Source organism: Staurois parvus, unplaced genomic scaffold, assembly GCF_062004578.1.
Source record: "Staurois parvus isolate SC_StPar_1 unplaced genomic scaffold, SC_StPar_1.0 ptg001636l, whole genome shotgun sequence".
NCBI classification, from domain to species: domain Eukaryota; kingdom Metazoa; phylum Chordata; class Amphibia; order Anura; family Ranidae; genus Staurois; species Staurois parvus.
The window spans coordinates 236959-259444 of record NW_028319432.1 but is presented as its reverse complement, the minus strand read 5'-3'; the positions used below and the strand labels follow the sequence as shown (position 1 = coordinate 259444).

Below are 22486 nucleotides of genomic sequence, written 5' to 3'. Positions count from 1 at the left end.
CTTCTTTAACCTCAACTTTAGGATCTCTCAGGTTTCCACTCTGAATATATAATAAAAATGACATCAATGGTAACAATGCAGATAATGTACAGATCCTAATGATACTATCAGTGATTGTTCCTCATCTACCTGATGATGGTGAGGGATGGTGTGACCTTCCTGTGTGGAATCCCGGGAATACAGAGGACGGGGACATCTCTCTGGTGGGTTCCCATGACTGGATCCATCTGTAGGAAACACACACACTGACTGAATCCATTGTTTCTATGTGTTTATCAGATGATGGGGGATCTAGGTGGATCCTCCGTACTGCTCTCTCCTTTACAATAAAGTCTCCTCTTACCCGGTGATGTGAGGGGCGGCTGATTGTCCATCATGACGTCCTTGTAGAGATCCTTGTGTCCTTCTAAATACTCCCACTCCTCCATGGAGAAATAGACAGTGACACCCTGACACCTTATAGGAACCTGACACACACAATGATACAGTCACCATCCAGACACATCCCTTGTCTGTTACTGGAGAATGTCCCAGAATTCCCGGCACCGCTCACCTCTCCTGTCAGCAGCTCCATCATCTTCTTGGTGACTTCTAGAATCTTCTGCATGTTGTGTCTCTCAGGGTTTAGGGAGTCACATGGAGGCACTGTGATGGTCATATGATCACCTGACTTCAGAAGAGGAAATCTCTGTATTGAGGAACCAATAGGAATATCATGTTAGACTCCCAGAATCCTCCTCACCTCTCCGGTCAGGTCTGTGTTTTATTAATAGAAATAAGAGTGATGTCATGTGACCTCCCAGAATCCTCCTCACCTCTCCGGTCAGGTCTGTGTTTATTAATAGAGATAAGAGTGATGTCATGTGACCTCCCAGAATCCTCCTCACCTCTTCGGTCAGGTCTGTGTTTATTAATAGAGATGAGAATGATGTCATGTGACCTCCCAGAATCCTCCTCACCTCTCCGGTCAGCAGGTAGATGATCTCCAGGGTGAGGTTTAGTATCTTCTCAGTCATGTGACTCCGGTCCTCCTCCATCCTCATTGGTGCCATCATGTGATCTATACAGGTCTCCTTGTAGACGGATAACTTTGGGAAATGAAAGTAAGAATGATTTGGATGGTATTGGTCACACAATAATAGGATGTGGATGTGAGGGGGGAATAGGAGGGTTGATGGACATTTAAAGTGTAACTAAAGACAAACCACTTGTTTCATTTTGGATAGAGTAAGGGAGGGTTATAACCTCTGTCAGGTGTTTTTGCCATCTGTGTCCCATTGGGGAGATTTCCCTTCACTTCCTGTCCCATAGCCAAAACAAGTGAGAGGAAATCCCCCAAAAGTGAGGGAATTCTGCTGTCATTGGACGATATACCCTCTATTAGTGTTCTGATGTCAACCCAAAATTTGGGGCTCTCTTTCACTCTTGATTATAATGGTCACAGGGACAAATGGGGGCACAAAGCGCTATAAAAACTGACAGATGCTCTAATTCCTCTCTAATCCAAACCTAAAAAAAATGTTTTCCCTTTAGTAATACCTTAAGAACTACCGCCCCCCACGGGAACACGTTTACTTTAGACTGTTTAGTGTTTAGACCCCAGAACTCTCTTGGTCTGCTGGATCAGAAATCCCCTTTTCTCTGTTGGGTTTGTTTTGTCTCTGAACTGGTTTTGATGAGTTTTAGATCTGCAGACAAGGAATGATAAATGGTTACATAGTCGGTAAGGTTGACTAAAGACACCCGTCCCTCCAGTTCAGCCGCAGTGTGTGTATCTGCGTGTCTATGGCACCATCCTCTTCCATATCCCTTTACATTGTGTTCCCTAAGAAACACATCTAAAAGGTTTGTGAATGTATCTACACTCCCCGCTGACACACCAACTGTGGAAGGGAGTTCCACATCCTTACCGCTCCAACAGTAAAGAATGTAACACACAGTTTAAATACTTGACCTCCAGAAGGTATTACCCCTTCATGAACAGGTTATATTTTGCTGTTCAGCACTGCACTACTTTAACGGCAAATTGTTTCGTCTTGCAACACTGAACCCAAATTAAATTTATATAATTTTTTCACACAAATGAAGCTTTCTTTTGGTGGTATTTGATCACCACTGGGGGGTTTTGTATGTATGTAACACACTGCATTGTTACTAATTGTAGATTGTTAAATGGCCACAATATGGCTGTGCTCTGCAGTTCAGCTGACACAGGAAATTGTACAGCAACGCTAAGAATGCTGGGACTAGTATGCTGCAAGCAGGATATCTCCATTCAGTGCAGCTGACATAGAACTACAGATCCCAAGTGAGTGAGTAAAGGGGCTGGAGCGTATAAAAGGAGAAAAGCCCAGGAGGAGAGGAGAAGAGAGGCAGGGTGCGTGTGAGAACAGAGTGCCGATCCAGGAGGCCTCAGGCTGGATCAGACTGAATCAGAGGATGGAGAAGGGAATTTCCAGATTGTTGATCGTACTGAGAGGCAGGATAGTCAATCCTGCATGTAGGTGGATCGAGTCATCTGCATTGGCACCACTATCTCCATGGGAAGACAGCCAGAAAAGGGGCCCCCCAGCAACAAGGACATCATTTCACACCACTACTTTGAAGGACTGGGTGAGAGAGTTCCTAACCCACACCACACCACCATGTGATACAGGTTCCATAGTTGTTGTTGCCGGTTACTAAAGTCCAGGATTCTTACAATATAGACTGTCACATAGAGACACAGTCTCTGTAGCCCAATCAGTGCTGCGGCCTATCTACACCAGAAGCCCATTGAAGTATCACACACAGTATATCAGCCCTAATAGATTCTGTTGCCTGATTGGCAGGAACTGGAAAAAAGTAAAATCATATTACCTCCGGCCTGTTCTACACAAAGTTCCACCAGCCAAGTCTCACACTAAAGGGACATACTTCTTCTGAAGTCTGCTCTCACCCTCCTCAGTTTGAGTAACCTCCATACCCAAGTAAACTCCTAGATTGTTGCCTTTATTGAAGGGGAACTCTGCTTCCTGTGTCCTCATCACCAGGGAAGGGACATTTTCTCATTAAGAAAAGGGATGACCCCTCCACTGTACACCAACGTAAAGAGCTCCACCAAAGCCAGCAGAAGAGTCTTTCCTGCATTGGGTGATGGGGTTTATATGGGACTTTCTGCTTGTTGAAACCCTCAGAGAGTTAAGCACTGGTTCTGTTTACTGGGAGCCCACAAGGGAGCGAGCCTAACATTCCTAATCTCCCCTTTTCTGCTTGTTTGGGGAAAGTTCTCTGGGTAGGAGAGAAACATTAAACTCTGAGTCCTGGAGGACAATTTGGTCTATTTAACGTGGTATTGTGCTGTAATATGTTGTTTATTTCTCCTGAACGGTTCATAGTTTCTCACATCAGTCATCGATTCTTTGTGTGTATATTGCTGATAATCTGACTCTAATACAGACTGATTTACTATTCATTCAATGCTATGTGATTATTGTGTGTTATAGCCAGGGGGGGGACACCTGACCAAGGTATTACAATGGTGTCAGCAGGGGTTGTGCTCCAGCCAGGGCTCAGAAGTGGACAGGGAACCCAAAATACTCAGTGACTCTTGAGGGGGTAGTGCTACATATAAATGAAAAAAGACCAACATTAAAAAAAAACTATATTTTCTACTTTCTGTTATTAAAAATACCTGACCAAATCTCATTTCTTCATAAATTTAGGCCAAAATGTATTCCACTACTTGTCTTTGGAAAACAATCCCCAGTAAGTGTATAGTAATTGTTGTGTGTGAAAGTTATAGCGTCTACAAATTACGGGATATATACTAGAATCTACGCAGCTTTTAAGCAGCTCTGACTTTCCTACTGCCTATACATTTCTTGAGGTGCTAAAATGCCAGGACAGTACACACAAGGGTAGATGATGCTTGGAGTAAACTTCCAGCAGAGGTAGTGAGCCAGTCAGCAGTAAATAGCTTCAAACATGCTTGGGATAGGCATAGCTCTATACTCAGACAAAACATTACCAAACAGACCCCCCCCCCCCCAAAGAACTCAGTGGACCACACAGTTTTTTCTGCCTTCACTTTTCTATGTTTCTAAATTACCTCATTTTTGGAAAGTAGAAAGTCTGAGGTATTTTCTGGGAGGCATGTTGAATCCATGGAAGATTTTATTTTTTGCCACAAGTATTTGGGATATGACAAAAATTGTATTTTTCTTTACACAAAGTTGTCACTTTAATGAGATATTTCTCACACATGCCATGGGTATATGTGTAATTACAGCCCCAAACAAGTACAGCCTATCCATGTACAGGGCCCAAAATCCAATCAGCACCTTCAGGCTTTCAAGGGGCATTAATTATTCATTGGATGTCCTGAATACTTATCACAGTTTTGGAGACTCTAAAATGCCCCAATAGTACAAACACCCCTAAATGACCCTTTTTTGGAAAGTCGACACTCCAAGGGATTTGATCAGTGGCATGCTGAGTATTTTGCAGATCTCATTTTATTGTCACAAGGTTTTGAGGAATGAAAGATGAAAATAAAAAAATTTTTTTTTTCTTCATTTTCCAAAAGCCTGGGAGGCGTAGACTTCAACTACCAAATAATGAAGCCATTGTTAACCACCTGCAGAGCTAGACATTGGTACAAAAAAGTGTCTATATATTTATGTCAATTGGCTCTATACCAGCAATGTGCAAACTACGGCCCGGCGGACCTTTTAATCCGGCCCGCGGAGCTAGGCTCCTCTCACAGTCCGCCCTGAAGACCGGTGTAGCATGAAAATCTGTCTCCTATGAGGATCTGTCCCCCTCGACGTATCTGCGCATGTGCCGGAGATCGCCGATCGGCTGCTAATGCCTGAAACTGGCACATGCGCAGATACGTCGAGGGGGACAGATCCTCATAGGAGACAGATTTTCATGCTACACCGGAAATGGGAACACGGCGAGAGGAACGCACAGAGCAAAGGTAAGTGAATTGACACGGGGGGACTTGGGGACTTAATATGGGGGATGAATTAATATGGGGAATGAATTACTATAGGGGGGATGAATTACTATGGGGAATGAATTACTATGGGGGATGAATTACTATATGGGGGATGAATTACTATGGGGGATGAATTACTATGGGGGGATGAATTACTGTATGGGGGGATGAATTACTGTATGGGGGATGAATTACTATAGGGGGGATGAATTACTATATGGGGGATGAATTACTATAGGGGTAATGAATTACTATGGGGGATGAATTACTATGGGGGATGAATTACTATATGGGGGATGAATTACTATGGGGGATGAATTACTATATGGGGGATGAATTACTATGGGGGATGAATTACTATATGGGGGATGAATTACTATATGGGGGATGAATTACTATGGGGGATGAATTACTATGGGGATGAATTACTATGGGGGATGAATTACTATAGGGGGGATGAATTACTATATGGGGGATGAATTACTATATGAGGGATGAATTACTATATGGGGAATGAATTACTATAGGGGGGATGAATTACTATGCTTACTATGGGGGAATATTACTATACTTACTATGGATGACACATACACATCATTCATCTACTCTTGGTCCGGCCCCCGGGTCCAATATATGAACCCATTGCGGCCCTCAAGTCAAAAAGTTTGCCCACCCCTGCTCTATACAATGCTTTTGTTATTTACAAAGCTACTGGAAGAACTGGATCCTTCCTAAAATATCAGGAAGAGATCATCACTGCCTTTTAGTATCCAGAAGGCACTGTGACCCAAAGCCCAAATCCAGATGCAGTTAGCCGGATGCATGAGAGGCATTTTCCTGTTGTCCTCCCACCTACCTCAACACAAAAGTCGCCCCAAAAATGATGTGTCTGTGGTAAACATGGAATAAGGGGAGAAACTCCAGGGTACAGCATGGCACAGTGTAGGGGTCCACACAATTCAGCACAGTACGGGTCTCTAAAGATCATAGGTAGTCAGGAAAAATATATATATATTTTTTTTAAATAATGTTATATTGTTACTGTGTTATTGTTAACTGTTATTTGCTTTGCAGGAACACCAGTCAGCTGCAGCATTGATCGGTGTATTCTGACGCTGACACAGATAGGCCTTTCAACAACACCAGAGGCCATGTAAATTTGGACCGTTGTGTCTGAATGGAAGACAGGATAAATACATCACATTTGTCCTTCCATTTTACTCGAGTAGTTCTTCATTCAAAAGCAGAATTCTTCCCCTCTCTAAGTGGGGTGTTACCAAGCCACTGGGGAAAGCCTTTGTGATTAGATCGCATGGTGCCATAGCAGCCAATTTCTTGAAGGAACAAATGTCTAAAAAGTTGCATGCTAGCATAAAGGTTGTCCACGTACAAATGGTACCCCATATTCAACAAGGGTGACAACATCCCACACTATCTTACCACTGCTCTCCATGTAGTCTGGACATCGGGGGCCATTGCAGCAGAGAACACAGGTATAAGATGAATCGGGTCTGTGGACCAATGAGCACATTCATTCTTTGTAAGGGCCATGTCAAGGGTTAGGCCCAAAAAAGCTTTAAATTCAGAAACCGTGACAGGTTTGAACTCGAATATCCTGGCACACTTTGAATTTGAGTTGGCAGAGATGTATTGTTGGGCATAAAGATTGCTTTGGTGCACAATCAAATTGTAGAGGTCTTCAGTGAAAAACAGCTAAAAAAAATCAAGGGGCGTTGTTAAATTCGCTGTTTCCACCTGAACCCTGAGCTGTGAATGGGGGGATGATGGGTGCTGCTGAATCTGGGGGAAACCATTCAGGGTTTGCAGGCACCTCTGGAAGGACACCATGGGCTCTACAGGCCTGTGCTTGAATTACTAGTGGATGCAGTTGCATAATGTTATGCTAGCCACGTCGCCAGCTTGTACTGCACTTGGGACTCACCACTTCACCATGAAATACTGCAGTGCTGATGTATAAAAGGTTAGGAAGTACTAGGACTCTGGTGATTGTCAATCCACCAAAAGGTAGTGCAGTGTTAGTGCTGTCACTGTGCTGCATATGAGAATAATCCTGCATTTCTAGCACCTCAGCAACCTGGGAATGGGGTTGGGTGTGCCTAATCTTAGCAGGGACCTCTTCATCATCATCAGACCTACCTGCTGGGGTGTCACTGCTCTCTACAGGTTCATAATCTGAGCCTGATTCTGATAGTGAGGCTTCCCCTTCACTCTCAGCTGTCATGCTGGGAATCCTGTACGCCTCCCTAGGGAACCTTTTTATGGACACTAAATTTACAGGTACATAGTGGTGACTATGGGAAAAAGAGCTCCTGGATAGCAATCAGGGACTGCTTGTGTGCTAGAAATAAAATGATCTGCTAGTGGTAGGAGAGATCAGGCTCAGATGTTGCTGACTCTGGTTTTGCAGACAATGTATCAGAGATGGCAGTGATCTGAAAAATTATACTGACATTGCATTTGTTGGGGAAGGGGGGGCTAAACGCAAGTGGTGGCAGTGATCGGGGCTGATCCTGCTAACACTGCATTTATGGGGACATATTCCATCGGGAGATCCATGTGCTCAAATCCCAACAGCTAGTGCATGCATTTATCCATCAGGTGCTAAAGGGGTGTAACCACATATTAACACCAGAAATTCTGAAGGCCCCTCTGCACACTGCTATATACCCTTCAAGCAGACTATGCAATAAATAGGGGTATTTAGTTCACACATATTGCAATACAGGCTTAAGCTGCCAACTGCGTCAAAGTAATCCTCTATGGCCAGTCCTACTCTGCTCTGCCTACGCAAATGCTACTGTGGACACAATGCTAGCATAGGGGAAAAGACACAATGGGGAGAGCTACAAGGTTCAGGTCTGGCTACTGACCCAACAATACAACAAACAAGAGATCCATAAGCTCAAATCCCAACAGCTAGTGCATGCACTAGCTGTTTGGATTTGAGCACACACTAGCTGTTGGGATTTGAGCACAGGGATCTCTTGTTTGTTGTATTGTTGGGTCAGTAGCCAGACCTGAACCTTGTAGCTCTCCCCCCATTGTGTCTTTTCCCCTATGTTAGCATTGTGTCCACAGTAGCATTTGCATAGGCAGAGCAGAGTAGGACTGGCCATAGAGGGATTACTTTGACGCAGTTGGCCAGCTTGTATGTTGTATTGTTGGGTCAGTAGCCAGACCTGAATCTTGTAGCTCTCCCCATTGTGTAGGACTGGCCATAGAGGGATCACTTTGACGCAGTTGGCAGCTTAAGCCTGTATTGTAATATGTGTGAACTAAATGTCCCTATTTATTGCATAGTCTGCTTGAAGGGTATATACCAGTGTGCAGAGGATCCATAGAATTTCTACCATTCCATCGGGGTCACTAGTATAGTTCTGACCATGACCAGGATACTGGTCCAGAGAAACACTATACTAGTGATCAGCAATTTATAGTGTGACTGTGATAATGTGGCAGCCAATCAGAGACTGGCAGTAACTGACACTGACTGGGGGGGACACTAACTGATGTCACTAGTGACACTAATAGAGATCTGTGATAATACTGTACACTGTCACTGTACTAATGACACTGGCTGGGTGATGGGTGATCAGGAATGCAATCAAGGGGTTCACTGTGTGCCTAACAAGTGTATGTGTGCTGATTGTACTCCCAGACTGGATGGATTTTCTTCCTGATCTCAGCTCTGAATGGTAAGTGAGATCAGGGAAAAGAAGCAGCCAGATCTTCATGTGTGATCACTAACACCCTGATCTCTGTGCTGTGGTTGGCCACAATTATCAGCAGATTCACAGCCACAATCATTGGCTGCAAGCCTGACCACAAACTCATGCTGTGTCCAACCACAGCGTGAGCAGCAAGGGGCGGCGTGCTCTCCTGTAAACCAGGAAGTTGCTGGCAGGCAAATGGTTAAACACTTTTCCCTTTGTAAGTGTCAGCGCTGCTGCAGCACTTTCTGTACATCACAGAGATGTCCCTTCACAGGGGGGATTAGGACACCTCCCAGGATTAGGACACCTCCCAGGATTAGGACATACCCCAGAGTTAGGACATCCCTTAGGATTAGGACATCCACCAGGGTTAGGATACTCCCCTGCATTAAGACAACCCCCATTATTAGGAAACCCCCCAAGATTAGGACACTCCCCAGAAATGCCATTTAAAGGTGTTGGACATTAACCCCTTTGCGCCGGCCGCACGCAGATGTGCGGCCTCCCGGCGTCTGGGCCTAGACGCCGAGCGGCCGCACATTTGCGTCCATGGAACTAAATACATATGTGCTGAGAGCGCGCGCCCTGCGCGCTCCCCGCACACATGTGTAGTACTCACAGAAAGGTCCCGCTCCGCTCTTTCGAACGGGACCTTTCCCGATCATGTGACCGCCGTGACGCGTCATCACGGCGGTCACATGATTCCTAAACCACGCCCCACCGCCCCGCCTCCCGACGTCAGAATCTCTTCAAGGGCCGGGAGGCGTCGGCGGGAAGGGGTTAATAATGTTTCACTTTAACCATTTAAACCTCCCTGCTCCCGGCCAACTGGATTCCTGCATTGTACATGTCCCTCAGGGTGATTGTCTGACACCCCCTTGTCTATTAGCCCAACTATTGTGCATTGGCTGCCATTGACTTCAGGAAGGATTGAGTTCAGTCAGTTCACTGAGCAACACTGGAACCAAACCCAGGAGAGCTCAGCTCACTCCTATGAGAAGACCACCTCACCACAATGAGGAGAATGTTCCGGCCCCGGAAGTGGGGGAATGTTCTGCCCCTGAAGGGGTTTATCTGGGTTCCCACACTATATATGTGTGTATCATCATCTGCTGTAGATAAAAGACGTCACAGTGACTATGGAGGAAGAGGACGGACATGACTATGGAGGAAGAGGACGGACATGACTATGGAGGAAGAGGACGGACATGACTATGGAGGAAGAGGATGGACATGACTATGGAGGAAGAGGACGGACATGGCTATGGAGGAAGAGGACGGACATGGCTATGGAGGAAAAGGACGGACATGACTATGGAGGAAGAAGACGGACGTGACTATGGAGGAAGAGGACGGCCATGACTATGGAGGAGAAGGACGGAGATGACTATGGAGGAAGAGGATGGACATAATGGGGGGTTACTGGGTGTAAATAGAACATAACATCTTATTACCTCCTCTGCTGCCACTTCCACAAACGTCTCCAATCTGCTTCCTGTCTGTACTTGACATCACTTCCTGTCTGTACCTGACATCACTTCCTGTCTTCCATAGAGACTTCCTGTCTGGGTAGAAGTGAGATTCCCACCTTGTGGAGCTCAGTGGAACTGCAGCCCCGAGAAGCGTCTGGTAGTGTGACCCCGGCCTTGTGCTGGGTGTGTATGGACTGTAGATCCTTATAGAGGGGTCACCTCCACTCCCACCAAGGGGGACAGAAATAGAGGACTGCTCGGGGGAGGGGTTTTGGACCTCTCTGAGCTCCACAAGGTGGGGATCTCACTTCTACCCAGACAGGAAGTCTCTATGGAAGACAGGAAGTGATGTCAGGTAAAGACAGGAAGTGATGTCAGGTACAGACAGGAAGTTCCATGAATGAGGAAGCAGAGAGGAGACATTCCTGGATCTGGCGGCAGAGGAGGTAATACGTAGATGAACCCCTTCAGGGGGAGGAGTTGATGATAATATATTTTGCTCCCAAAGCTGACTTACAGGAAAGACAATAAGACGTCTGTAAGTGAGTGCGGAATGTGTATGACCCCTCCACAGACACGTAGGTGCCGGCCTGATCCGTGGTCACAGGGGCAGTATGAAGACAAGGCGGTTGGCCCCACAAGCAGTGATGTAGGAGATAAAATCCTTTATTGGAATCCTTTACACACAATGTAGTAATAACATGACAGCTCCAGGACAGAGGAACAGAAGACGCGTCACACCAATACAGGCTTTCATGTTCTATGTAAATGGAAGGTTCTTTGGATTTGTAATTTGCAGACACCTCCCTCCAGGGCTGAGTGCCGGGTGGGATGTTATCATGTTTATGTAGGATTGTTTCATTTATTGTCTCATTATATTGTGGGTGACTCCACCTCCCTGCTTGGACTGAACAAATAAAAGGTGTCACTCATCCTTCCTTATCATGCTGGTTTCCATTTCATATATCTGTGACCTGTCCGAGGAACCACATATATTACAGGGATTGTTGTCACTTTATGTGTCATGATATTAATGATGTCATGTTGTTGTATACTTTGTTATCCCGGATTCCAGACAAATCCTTATCAGCTGTTACATGTTATTTAAAGCTGTTCTGGACAAATAAAAATCAGTAATGACTAAGCCTGTATTGGTGTGACGCGTCTTCTGTTCCTCTGCAATGTCCTGGAGCGGTCATGTGTTACTACATTGTGTGTAAAGGATTCCAACAAAGGATTTTATACACTACATCACTGCTTGTGCAGCCAACCGCTTTGTCTTCATACTTGTCTGTTGCCTGCCCTGACCTTTCTCCTGATTCCTGGATCTCCTCCTCATCTCTCCTCCATATCCTCTTACACAGCTTTTCTCCACACCTGCAGTGACCCTGGGGGGAGGAAACTTGGCACCAGCACGCTGCCAAATCCATCCCCACCATTAGGGGCTCTGGAGACAATTGTCTGCTATTTACACTCCGTTCCTCCGCACGTCACCTGATCACATGACAGCTTACTTCCACAGATTCCGGACAGATTTCTGGATGGTAAAGGTCACTCTTCAGTTAGGGAGAGGTAGGACCCACCCAGGAACTATGATTTGGTTTGTATGGAAGCCTCATATAGAGGACCCCTCAAATCTCCCCATCCAAATGTCCCTCCATCCAGAGTCTATATGTCCTGTGACATCACACTGACCTCACAGCTCCTCCCCCCAATGTCCCTCCATCCAGAGTCTATATGTCCTATGACATCACACTGACCTCACAGCTCCTCCTCCCAATGTCCCTCCATCCAGAGTCAGAGAATCCTATGACATCACACTGACCTCACAGTTCCTCCTCCCAATGTCCCTCCATCCAGAGTCTTATAATCCTATGACCTCACACTGACCTCACAGATCCTCCCCCAATGTCCCTCCATCCAGAGTCAGAGAATCCTATGACATCACACTGACCTCACAGCTCCTCCTCCCAATGTCCCTCCATCTGGCTTTTTTCTGATGCTCTTAGGATGTGGGGGCCCTTGGTATCCTCACATGTAAAGTGGGACTGTTGGTCCTGCGTTGTATGTAATGACATCAGAATGCTGCAACAAGCCTATACCCTGCGTAGTGTGGGGGTCCTGTGGGGGGAAATTATACCTCAGCCTGAAGTGGGGCTTTAATAAAATGGAGACCTGAATGGAGAGGTGAGGAGGATTCTGGGAATATCATTTGATGTGACTATTTGTGTTCAGATGTAGAGTTTTCCTCCTGTGAAGTCTGGAGATCATATGACATCACATTGCCTCCACCTCCCTCCCTGATAGAAGAGAGAAAGAAGAAGAAGATTCTAGAAGTCACCAGAGAGATCACTGAGCTGCTGACAGGAGAGGTGAGCGGTGCCGGGAATTCTGGGACATTCTCCAGTAACAGACAAGGGATGTGTCTGGATGGTGACTGTATCATTGTGTGTGTCAGGTTCCTATAAGGTGTCAGGGTGTCACTGTCTATTTCTCCATGGAGGAGTGGGAGTATTTAGAAGGACACAAGGATCTCTACAAGGACGTCATGATGGACAATCAGCCGCCCCTCACATCACCGGGTAAGAGGAGACTTTATTGTAAAGGAGAGAGCAGTACGGAGGATCCACCTAGATCCCCCATCATCTGATAAACACATAGAAACAATGGATTCAGTCAGTGTGTGTGTTTCCTACAGATGGATCCAGTCATGGGAACCCACCAGAGAGATGTCCCCGTCCTCTGTATTCCCGGGATTCCACACAGGAAGGTCACACCATCCCTCACCATCATCAGGTAGATGATGACAATTATTGGTAGTTGTGATTTATACACAGCATGTTTGTTACAATGAATGTTTTATTATATCTTTCAGAGTGGAATCCTCGGGGATGATAATATTGATGTTAAAGAAGAGTATAAAGAGGAGGATGAGGAGTATGGAGTGATGGAGGAGTTTTCAGAAGGACACAAGGATATGATGGAGCCACCTAATACCAGGAACCCACCAGAGAGATGTCCCCGTCCTCTGTATTCCCGGGATTCCACACAGGAAGATCACACCATCCCTCACTATTACAAGGTTGGTGGGATGGAGCATCTAGAACATGGACTTGTAGAGACTATGGGCTCCAATCACAAAGCGGTATCTTCCCGTATCCCAGTATGTAGTAAGATGCTGCATTCTGTTTTTTAGTAGTGAAGCCTGCGGGGAATTTACCACTGGTGTCCATAGCAACACTTGTAAATAGCTTGTTGTTAAGGAGAGGGCAGCTGCCAGTGTCCCCAACAACCAGTAAACAAGGAGCGGACGGCCGCCAAGTTCCCCGCTGACAGCTGTGACAGGTCTGGTATGGATTTTGAGGGGAACCCCGATGCCAAAATTATAAAAATAATGGTGTTGGGTTCCCTCCAAAATCAATACCAGACCCTTAGTGAAAGCCCACCTTCCTCCTGAACCATACCAGGCCACATATCCTCAACATGGGGTGGGTGCTTCAGGGCAGGTGCGCTCTGCCTCCCCAAAACACCTTGTCCCCATGGCGATGGGGACAAGGGTTCCTTCCCCACAACCCTGGGCAGTGGTTGTGGGTGGGGGGCTTATTGGAATCTAGAAGCCATCTTTACCAAGGAGGCCCCCAGATCCCGGCCCCCCCACTATGTGAATGAGTATAGAGTACATAGTACCCCTATTCATTCACCCAAAAAAAATGTAGTTTAAGAAAACACTGGAAGTAATTTTTCACAAAACAAAAATAAAGAACAATATCCCCCTGATGTAGATCCATCGATGATCCAATCACAATACTCGCTGTCATCGCTGACTGGAAGAAAAAACAAAGCTCCCCTCCTGCCATCTGACAGCTCCACCGCCTCCCACTTCTAAATAAACTAAGGAGAGCTACCACCCTGTGACATCACTGGGTGGCCTTGCCCTCTTGTGACATCACCAATACAACATGCCCCGGTCAGTGATGTCACCAATACAACATGCCCCGGTCAGTGACATCACCAATACAACATGCCCCGGTCAGTGATGTCACCAATACAACATGCCCCGGTCAGTGACATCACTGAGTGGCACCGCCCCTTAGTATATTTAGTGGCAGGAGGCAGCAGAGCTGTCAGACAGAGGGGAGTCTTCATTGGGAGCGGAGCTTTTCTTTCCGAGTCAGCGGTGACAGCGAGCATCGTGATTGATGATGGATCTACACCGGGGGGACATTTTGCTTTAGTTTTGCTTTTTTAATAAAGGACTTGTCAAAAACTGCCTGCTGTCTATTTAACAGAATACTTTTTTGGGGTGAATAATTAGGGGTACCATGTACCCCATACTCATTCACATGGGGTGAGGGATCTGAGGGCCCCCTTGTTAAATTTTGTAAGTCTCCTGCCTACAAACCCCCACAGGCACTAGTCTGGGTTGTGGGGAAGAGTCTCTTGACCCCATCAACATGGACAAGGTGCTCTGGGGGAGCAAAGCCCCCCCTGCCCCAGAGCATGCACTCCATTTTAAGGGCACATGGCCTGGTATGTTTCAGGAGGGGGGGTCGCTTGCTCGTCCCCCCCCCTTTCCTGACCTGCTGGGCTGCATGATCATATAGGGGTCTGGTATGTATTTCTTTCATTTTGGCAAGGGGTCCCCCTCAAAATCCATACTAGACCCCCCAAAGGGGGGGACCCCACGCCATTTTCTTAATATTTAATTGCCGGTAATTCTTTTTTTTAGATTTATCAGTTGGTTAGGACGCAGCGGCCGCTCGCTCCCTAACAACCATGTTGTTTACTGGTTGTTAAGGATGCCAGCGGCCGCCCACTCTTTCCCAAGCAGTACACATTTCCTGAATGCCGCATGTCTCCACCACTAATTAATGACCGCATGCATTTCATTCTTTATTTCCTTCTGTGAATGTAACGCCTGTTCATGCGGTATTTACTGAGCGTGTTCAGTGTTTGTGGTCAATACCGCAACACGAGATAGGAAATGGACAGTTTCAGGATGGCATGCGGTATTTAGGGGAAATGTACCCACATATCACATGTGATCTGCTTCTGTGAAGGGAGACAATGTGTGGATTTTGTGTGTGATGTCACAATCATAAATCTTACATTTTACAGATGATATTTTCTCTCATTTCCTTGATTTAGAGTGGAGATCCAATCGATATAGAATTTGAGGTGAAAGCAGAAGAAGAAGAGGCGTATGTGAGGGATGATCAGCAGTCTATGGAGGAGGATGGAATAACGGGGACATTTATAGAGGAGGACACTCCTACAGAGATCAGCACAGGTGGGTCATGAACACTAAATCCATTCCTCCACCCATACTGCTCACTGATTGGTCCAGAGTAGGGCGGGGACTGGGTGATATCAGCCTGTAATCCCCTGGTCACTTTCCTGAGCTGTGTTCCCCGTCCTGTATTCCTGGATTTCTCTCGGATAATCTTCCTTCTCTGTGCTGCAGACACAATTTATGTCTCTAGACTGGATTTATGGAGGTTCTGGGGTTCAGCCGGCAGCATTACTAGACCTAGGCTCCTGGGACATGGGATTTGGTTCTCCTCCCCATGTCCTGGTCTAGTAAGATCCCTGACCAATCATTTCTCCCAGGGTTCCTTGCTCTGTTGTCTGCTGGCTGTGCCGGGTGGAGGGATATGTCTGTAGTGTCTCAGACCCAAGTCACTGAGTGCAGTCTCAGGAGATGGGAGGCAGCGGTGTGGGATCTCTGCAACTTGTCTACAGGAAACATTTAATGTTCCACTTAATACTGAATACCAATATTATGAGTCCTGACCCTTACACTGTATATTGTACATTACATACTCCTGACCCCTGCACTATATACTCTATGTTGTACATTACATACTCCTGACCCCTGCACTATATACTCTATGTTGTACATTACATACTCCTGACCCCTGCACTATATACTCTATGTTGTACATTACATACTCCTGACCCCTGCACTATATACTCTATGTTGTACATTACATACTCCTGACCCCTGCACTATATACTCTATGTTGTACATTACATACTCCTGTCTTCTGCTCTCCACCCACTCTTATATATACACATAACATGGATTCTCTTTTGTTACACCCATTTTCTCCCAGCGGGACATAGTTGTTCTCCCCCATCCTCACTCTCTGACCTCTGGTGATGCTCAGCCAGTCCTGGTTTGGGGGAACCAATCAGCTCCTGTCTAGTAATCCTCTTTGTCTTTGTATTTTAGTCCATGGCCGGGAGATGAGGAAAACCTCCGAGGATTGTCTCACTTTGTCTCCAGATTGGAAAGTAGAAGATGAGGACATCACACAGTATAGTCCAGGAGAAAACCCGGCTCCCTCCAATGTCCATCCGGCACCACCCAGTGTAGATGGACCATCGGATTCCTCGTATCCTGAGGAACCTCAGACTGTGCGGGACCGGGCCGGCCTTCCAACAGGGAAGAGCTTCTCCTGTACTGAGTGCGGGAAGTGTTTCCTGCGTAAATCAAAGCTTAATGTGCATAAAAGATCTCACACGGGGGAGAAGCCACATTCCTGTTCTGAGTGCGGGAAATGTTTTTTATATAAGTCCAGTCTTTACAAACATCAGAGATCTCACACGGGGGAAAAACCATATTCCTGTCCTGAGTGCGGGAAATGTTTTTTACTGAAGGAGAGGCTTAACAGACATCAGAGAACTCACACGGGGGAGAAGCCGTATTCCTGTCCTGAGTGTGGGAAATGTTTTTCACAGAAGTCGCATCTGTACACACATCACAGATCTCACACTGGGGGGAAGTATTCCTGTCCTGAGTGCAGGAAATGTTTTTTAAAGAAGTCTAGTCTGCAAAAACATCAGAGATCTCACACGGGGGAGAAGCCGTATTCCTGTCCTGAGTGTGGGAAATGTTTTTCATCAAAGTGCTATCTTTACACACATAAGAGATCTCACACGGGGGAGCAGCCATATCCCTGTTCCGAGTGCAGGAAATGTTTTTCAGACAAGGGCAGTCTTCACACACATCAGCGCTCTCATCATCATGGGGACCAGCCGTATTCTTGTCTTGAGTGCGGGAAATGTTTTTCAATGGAGTCCCATATTTACATACATCAGAGATTGCACACAATGGTGCAGCCGTATCACTGTTCCGAGTGCGGGAAATGTTTTTCAGACAAGTCCAACCTTTCCACACATCAGAGATCTCACACAGGGGAGAAGCAGTATTCCTGTCCTGAGTGCGGGAAATGTTTTTTACAGAAGTCCAGTCTTTCCACACATCAGAGATCTCACACAGGGGAGAAGCCGTATTCCTGTCCCGAGTGCAGGAAATGTTTTTCAAAGAAGTCCAATCTTTATGTACATCAGAGATCTCACACAGGGGAGAAGCCGTATTCTTGCCTTGAGTGCGGGAAATGTTTTTCAGAGAAGTCCGGTCTTCACACACATCAGAGATCTCACACAGGGGAGAAGCCGTATTCCTGTCCTGAGTGCAGGAAATGTTTTTCATTGAAGTCCAATCTTTACTCACATCAGAGATCTCACACGGGGGAGAAGCCGTATTCCTGTCCCGAGTGCGGGAAATATTTTTCACTGAAGTCCAGTCTTTACACACATCAAAGATCTCACACAGGGGAGAAGCCGTATTCCTGTCCCGAGTGCGGGAAATGTTTTTCAAAGAAGTCCTATCTTTACTCACATCAGAGATCTCACACAGGGGAGAAGCCGTATTCCTGTCCTGAGTGCGGGAAATGTTTTTCACAGAAGTCCAGTCTTTACAGACATCAGAGATCTCACACAGAGAAGCCACTTTCCTGTCCTGAGTGAGAGAAATGTTCTTCACTGAAGTCCTGTTTTCATGTACATCAGGGATCCCACACAACCCTGGAGGTGTATTAGTGCCTTGAGTGCGGGAAATGTCTTCTAGATGAATGTTGCTGGACATCCCAGCTCTCATGTGGGGAAGAAGCACACCCTGATATACACCTCAGATATACTCCATGGCTGATCTTCATCATGGAACAAACAGTTCCTAAGGAGATCAGAGGTCCCCAAGAATAAAAATGGAGTCCTGACCTAGAGCACTGGGCTGACTTTTCATTGGGGTGCAGCCTTTATACTAGAGATGGTTTGCACCTACATGGAAGGGGGTCTGCTGTGCTGGGGGAGGGGTTTATGGGAAGGCTGGAGGAGTATATAAACTAGGATGGAGGGGGGAGAATGCAATTATAACGGGGTAGACAGATCAGACGGGTCAGTACTTATTGGGGGGTGGAATGGGGAAAGATGGGGGGAGGGCTATGGCAGATGGTACGAAGGTTCCCATGTTACAAACAACCAGTGGAATTGGTACCATCTGTATGAAAATAAAAAATACACAAAATCCGTGTGAACAAGGTGTCAGTGAATGAAAAAAGGCGTCAGTGAATGGACAAGGCGTCGGTGAATGGACAAGGTGTTAGTGAATGAAAAAAGGCGTCAGTGAATGGACAAGGCGTCGGTGAATGGACAAGGTATCCGTGAATGAACAAGGTGTCAGTGAATGAACGAAGCGTCAGTGAATGGACAAGGTGTCGATGAATGGACAACGTGTCGGTGAATGAACAAGGTGTCGGTGAATGGACAAGGTATCCGTAAATGGACAAGGTGTCAGTGAATGGACAAGGTGTCGGCGAGTGAACAAGGTATCCGTGAATGAACAAGGTGTTAGTGAATGGACAAAGCGTCGGTGAATGGACAAGGTGTCGGTGAGTGAACAAGGTGTCAGTGAATGGACAAGGTGGCGGTGAATGAACAAGGTGGCGGTGAATGGACAAGGTGTCGGAGAATGAACAAGGTGTCAGTGAATGAAAGTGTTTGTTCCCCAATACCAGAAGTGTGCCCAGCACAATAGGTGATTTGGAAGGTTTGGTGCATGAAGAGAACTAGGATTGAATTGGTATTGCTGAATCTTGGCTTCATTCCTCACATGACTGGGCCATTCATATTCCTGGCTAGGTTCTCTTTCGGAGAGACGGGGGAAATAGGAAGGGTGGTGGTGTCTGTCTCTATGTGAGAAGTGATCTCAGAGCGAGTGTGAAAGAGGACCTAGTTGATGGAGAGTGTGATGAGGATGAAGGATTATGGGTGGAACTGCACATGGGGGGCGGTACTACAAAGGTCATCATTGGAGTTTGTTATAGGCCTCCCAGTGTTAATGAGGAGGTGGAGACTCAGCTCCTCCCACAGATGGAAAGGGCTGGGACAGTGATGATAATAATGGGGGATGGTAACGACCCGGAAAGTGACTGGAGGAATGGTACTGCGGGTGTAAACACAAAACAACCCCTCCTGCCCTCTATGGCCCAGAACAAGGGTGGATAGATGGACCCGGAACTTGAAGAAATTCCCCACCAAGGCATCAAAGGTTGTGCGGCTCTAAACAAGGCTGGGGAAGCCCCACCAATACTGTAAAGCGAAACAAAAAGCGCACCAACCTTGCGCATTACCTCAGTAAAATGTGATTTTATTGGATGTGAAAATATCCTCACAAACAGAGAAGTATAAGAAGCGTGTAAAGTCCTTAGTGAGACTTGACCAATCAGAGACCAGCCGAGTCTAAACACGAGGGAAGGTTCTCAGAGTCAGGCTGACGCGTTTCGAAGGGAGTCCCTTCTTCATCAGAGCTGACTTGGCAATGACAGCCCTCTTCTATATATACCCTGGGACAGAGGTTGGACCCTCCCACTTGGGTTGGGCAGTCCCGGGAAAGGAGGCGGGACAAAGGTGACATCACAACATGCTCACACAAGTAACAATACATTACACATCAAGAGGTATAGTAAGAGACATTAGAAACATTCACCGGCATTAAAAGCTGTAAGAAACGCAGGGCAGTGTAATATATACATGAGGAGGTCATATAGTCTGTGTATATATATATATCCCCATATAATAAATAATGACATATTGGGAATGCTGCATTGGGGTTCATGGGGATAATATTGTTGGATCAGCACAATGTATAATGAGAGATGAGTTAGTAAAGGCAGCACACTGTACACACGTGACACATAATTACACACATGGATCCTCTTCATGGTCCTACTTGTTAACCCCTTCCCAGCCAGTGTCATTAGTCCAGTGACAGTGTATGGGATTATCACTGATCACTCCACTAGGGGACGGCCCACAGTACATATACTGCCACAAAGCGGCCCCTGTGTGCAGGATCACGTTTATAACCGGCATCCTGTTTACTTGCTAGGGGCCGTGTGCAGCATGCAACCGTCCTACCTGCGGCACCGATCGTGGCCACGGGTGTCAATCATCAGGACCCGGCCAGTGATTACATTGGCAGGGAGGAAGGCTGCTTTGTTTTCAATCCTCCCTGTCAGTTTCCAGCACACTGTTCTGGAGAGCAGCTTTCAGATTTCCTGATCAGTGTGTTCCTGTGAAGAACACCCCCCCCACCCACTAATAAAACACTCCCCTCACACAGTTAACCCTTTGATTGCCTAAACATGTTGACCCCTTCCTCCCAATGCCATTAGTACAGTGTCAGTGCTTTTTTTTTTTTGCACTGATCACTGTATTGATGTCACTGGGGATGTCAGTGATCACAAGTCAGTTCCCCCCCCCAGTGTCAGAATGTCCGTCGCAGTCCCGCCATAAGTCGCTGATTGCCGCCATAAGTCGCTGATCGCAGCTATTGTTATTATTAAAATGTGAAAAAATCCAGTATCTATACCGCCATTTGTAAACACTATAACTTTCACGTAAACCAATTAATTTACACGTATTGGGATTTTTTTTAGCAAAGACGAGCAGAATACATTTTGGACAAAATTTATGACAAAATTTGATTTTTAAATTTTTTTACTAGACATGTTTTATAGCAAAAAGTCCAAAATATTGTTTTTTTTCTCAAAATAGACCTTTTTTTTCATAGTGCAAAAAATAAAAACAGCACAGGCAATAAAATACCACCAAAATAAAGCTCAATTTGTCAGGAAAAAATGACGTAAATTTCATTTTGGTGCAGCGTTGCATGACTGCGCAATTGTCAGTTAAAGAAATGCAGCGCCGTAACAAACCGCTTCCTGACCGCCCTATAGCAGAAATACTGCTACAGGCAGCACAGGTGTGCAAAAAGTCACATATATATACGTGATTCGCGCTTCCGTGGTTTTCACGCCCCTCCCAGATAGCTTCAGATTGCCCGTCAATACGCCAGTAATCACATTTAACCCCTTGATTGCCAGGAAGACGCTCATACACAATAAACCTCCATTGCTAGTATAGTGTCTGAACGGATCTATATATGATCAGATCAGCACTATACCAGCGTCCACATTAGTATAGTGTCCCCAAAAACGCAGCGTTAGCTGGATCAGCCCCGACACCTGCCAGCACCTGCATTTAGCCCCTACGCTTCCCCGTCCTTCTCCTCCAGCAAGTGCAGTGTTAGTAGGTCACCATCACTGATACATTGTACACAAAACCACACTGTTGGCAGAATCATGCCTGATCTCTGTTATCACTTGCCGGTAAAATTTGATGACTCTCATATGCAGCAGAGTGCCAGTACTAGTGCCGCGCTACCTTTTGGTTAACTGGTGAGCACCAGCGGCCTAGTACATCCTGGTCTTTCACATACCAGCACTTCAGTATCACTTGGTGACGTGGCAAGTCTCATAAGTGCAGTACAAGCTGGTGCGGTGGCAAGCACAAATATTGTCCCGCAGCCACCAAGAATTTACAGACAGACCTGTAGAGTCCCAAGTATCCTTCCAGATGTGCTTGCAAATCCCGATTGCAGCACCTGTACTTCCCCCTTTTACTGCCCAACCCAGAATTCAGGTGGAAACAGCAAATTTAACTCCTCCCCTTGATTTTTTGGAGCTGTTTTTCACAGAATATCTGTATGCATTGATTGTGGATCAAAGCAATTTTAATGCACAACAATTTATCGCCGCCAACCCAAATTCAAACCTTGCCAGACCATTTGCATAGAAACCCATTACGGTTTCCGAATTAAAAATTTTTTTTGGCCTAACCCCTAACATGGGCAATACTAAAAGAAATGAATTGCAGTTGTATTGGTCCGCAGACCCGATTCATCATATGCCGTGTTCTCTGCTGCCATGGCCAGGCATAGATATGAGAGTATAATGTATTTTATGCATTTCAACGACAATACACTCTGTCATCCTTGGGGTGACCCTGAATTTGACCGGCTCTACAAAATTCAGCCCCTCATAAATCACCTCAACCAAAAATTTGCAGATGTCTATACTCCCCAGCAAACATCTGCGTTGATGAGTCCC

The 22486-nt window shown here is 46.1% G+C and overlaps 1 protein-coding gene across 1 annotated transcript; it reads left to right on the top strand.

The window, feature by feature from the left end:
• Nucleotides 1-10743: 10743 nt before the first annotated feature.
• LOC149434947 (uncharacterized) lies at nt 10744-18375 on the top strand. The gene is made up of 3 exons (XM_089663166.1): nt 10744-10839; nt 15339-15480; nt 16426-18375. Exons 1-3 carry the CDS (start codon nt 10744-10746, stop codon nt 18003-18005), a joined length of 1818 nt encoding a protein of 605 aa, XP_089519292.1. The 3' UTR covers nt 18006-18375.
• Nucleotides 18376-22486: the final 4111 nt, after the last annotated feature.

Coding starts and splice junctions, on each gene's coding strand:
- LOC149434947 (XM_089663166.1), top strand. CDS start 10,744: ATGTGTATGACCCCTCCACAGACACGTAGGTGCCGGCCTGATCCGTGG. Junction 10,840..15,338: donor TTGGCCCCACAAGCAGTGAT/GTAGGAGATAAA, acceptor TCCTTGATTTAG/AGTGGAGATCCAATCGATAT. Junction 15,481..16,425: donor TCCTACAGAGATCAGCACAG/GTGGGTCATGAA, acceptor TTTGTATTTTAG/TCCATGGCCGGGAGATGAGG.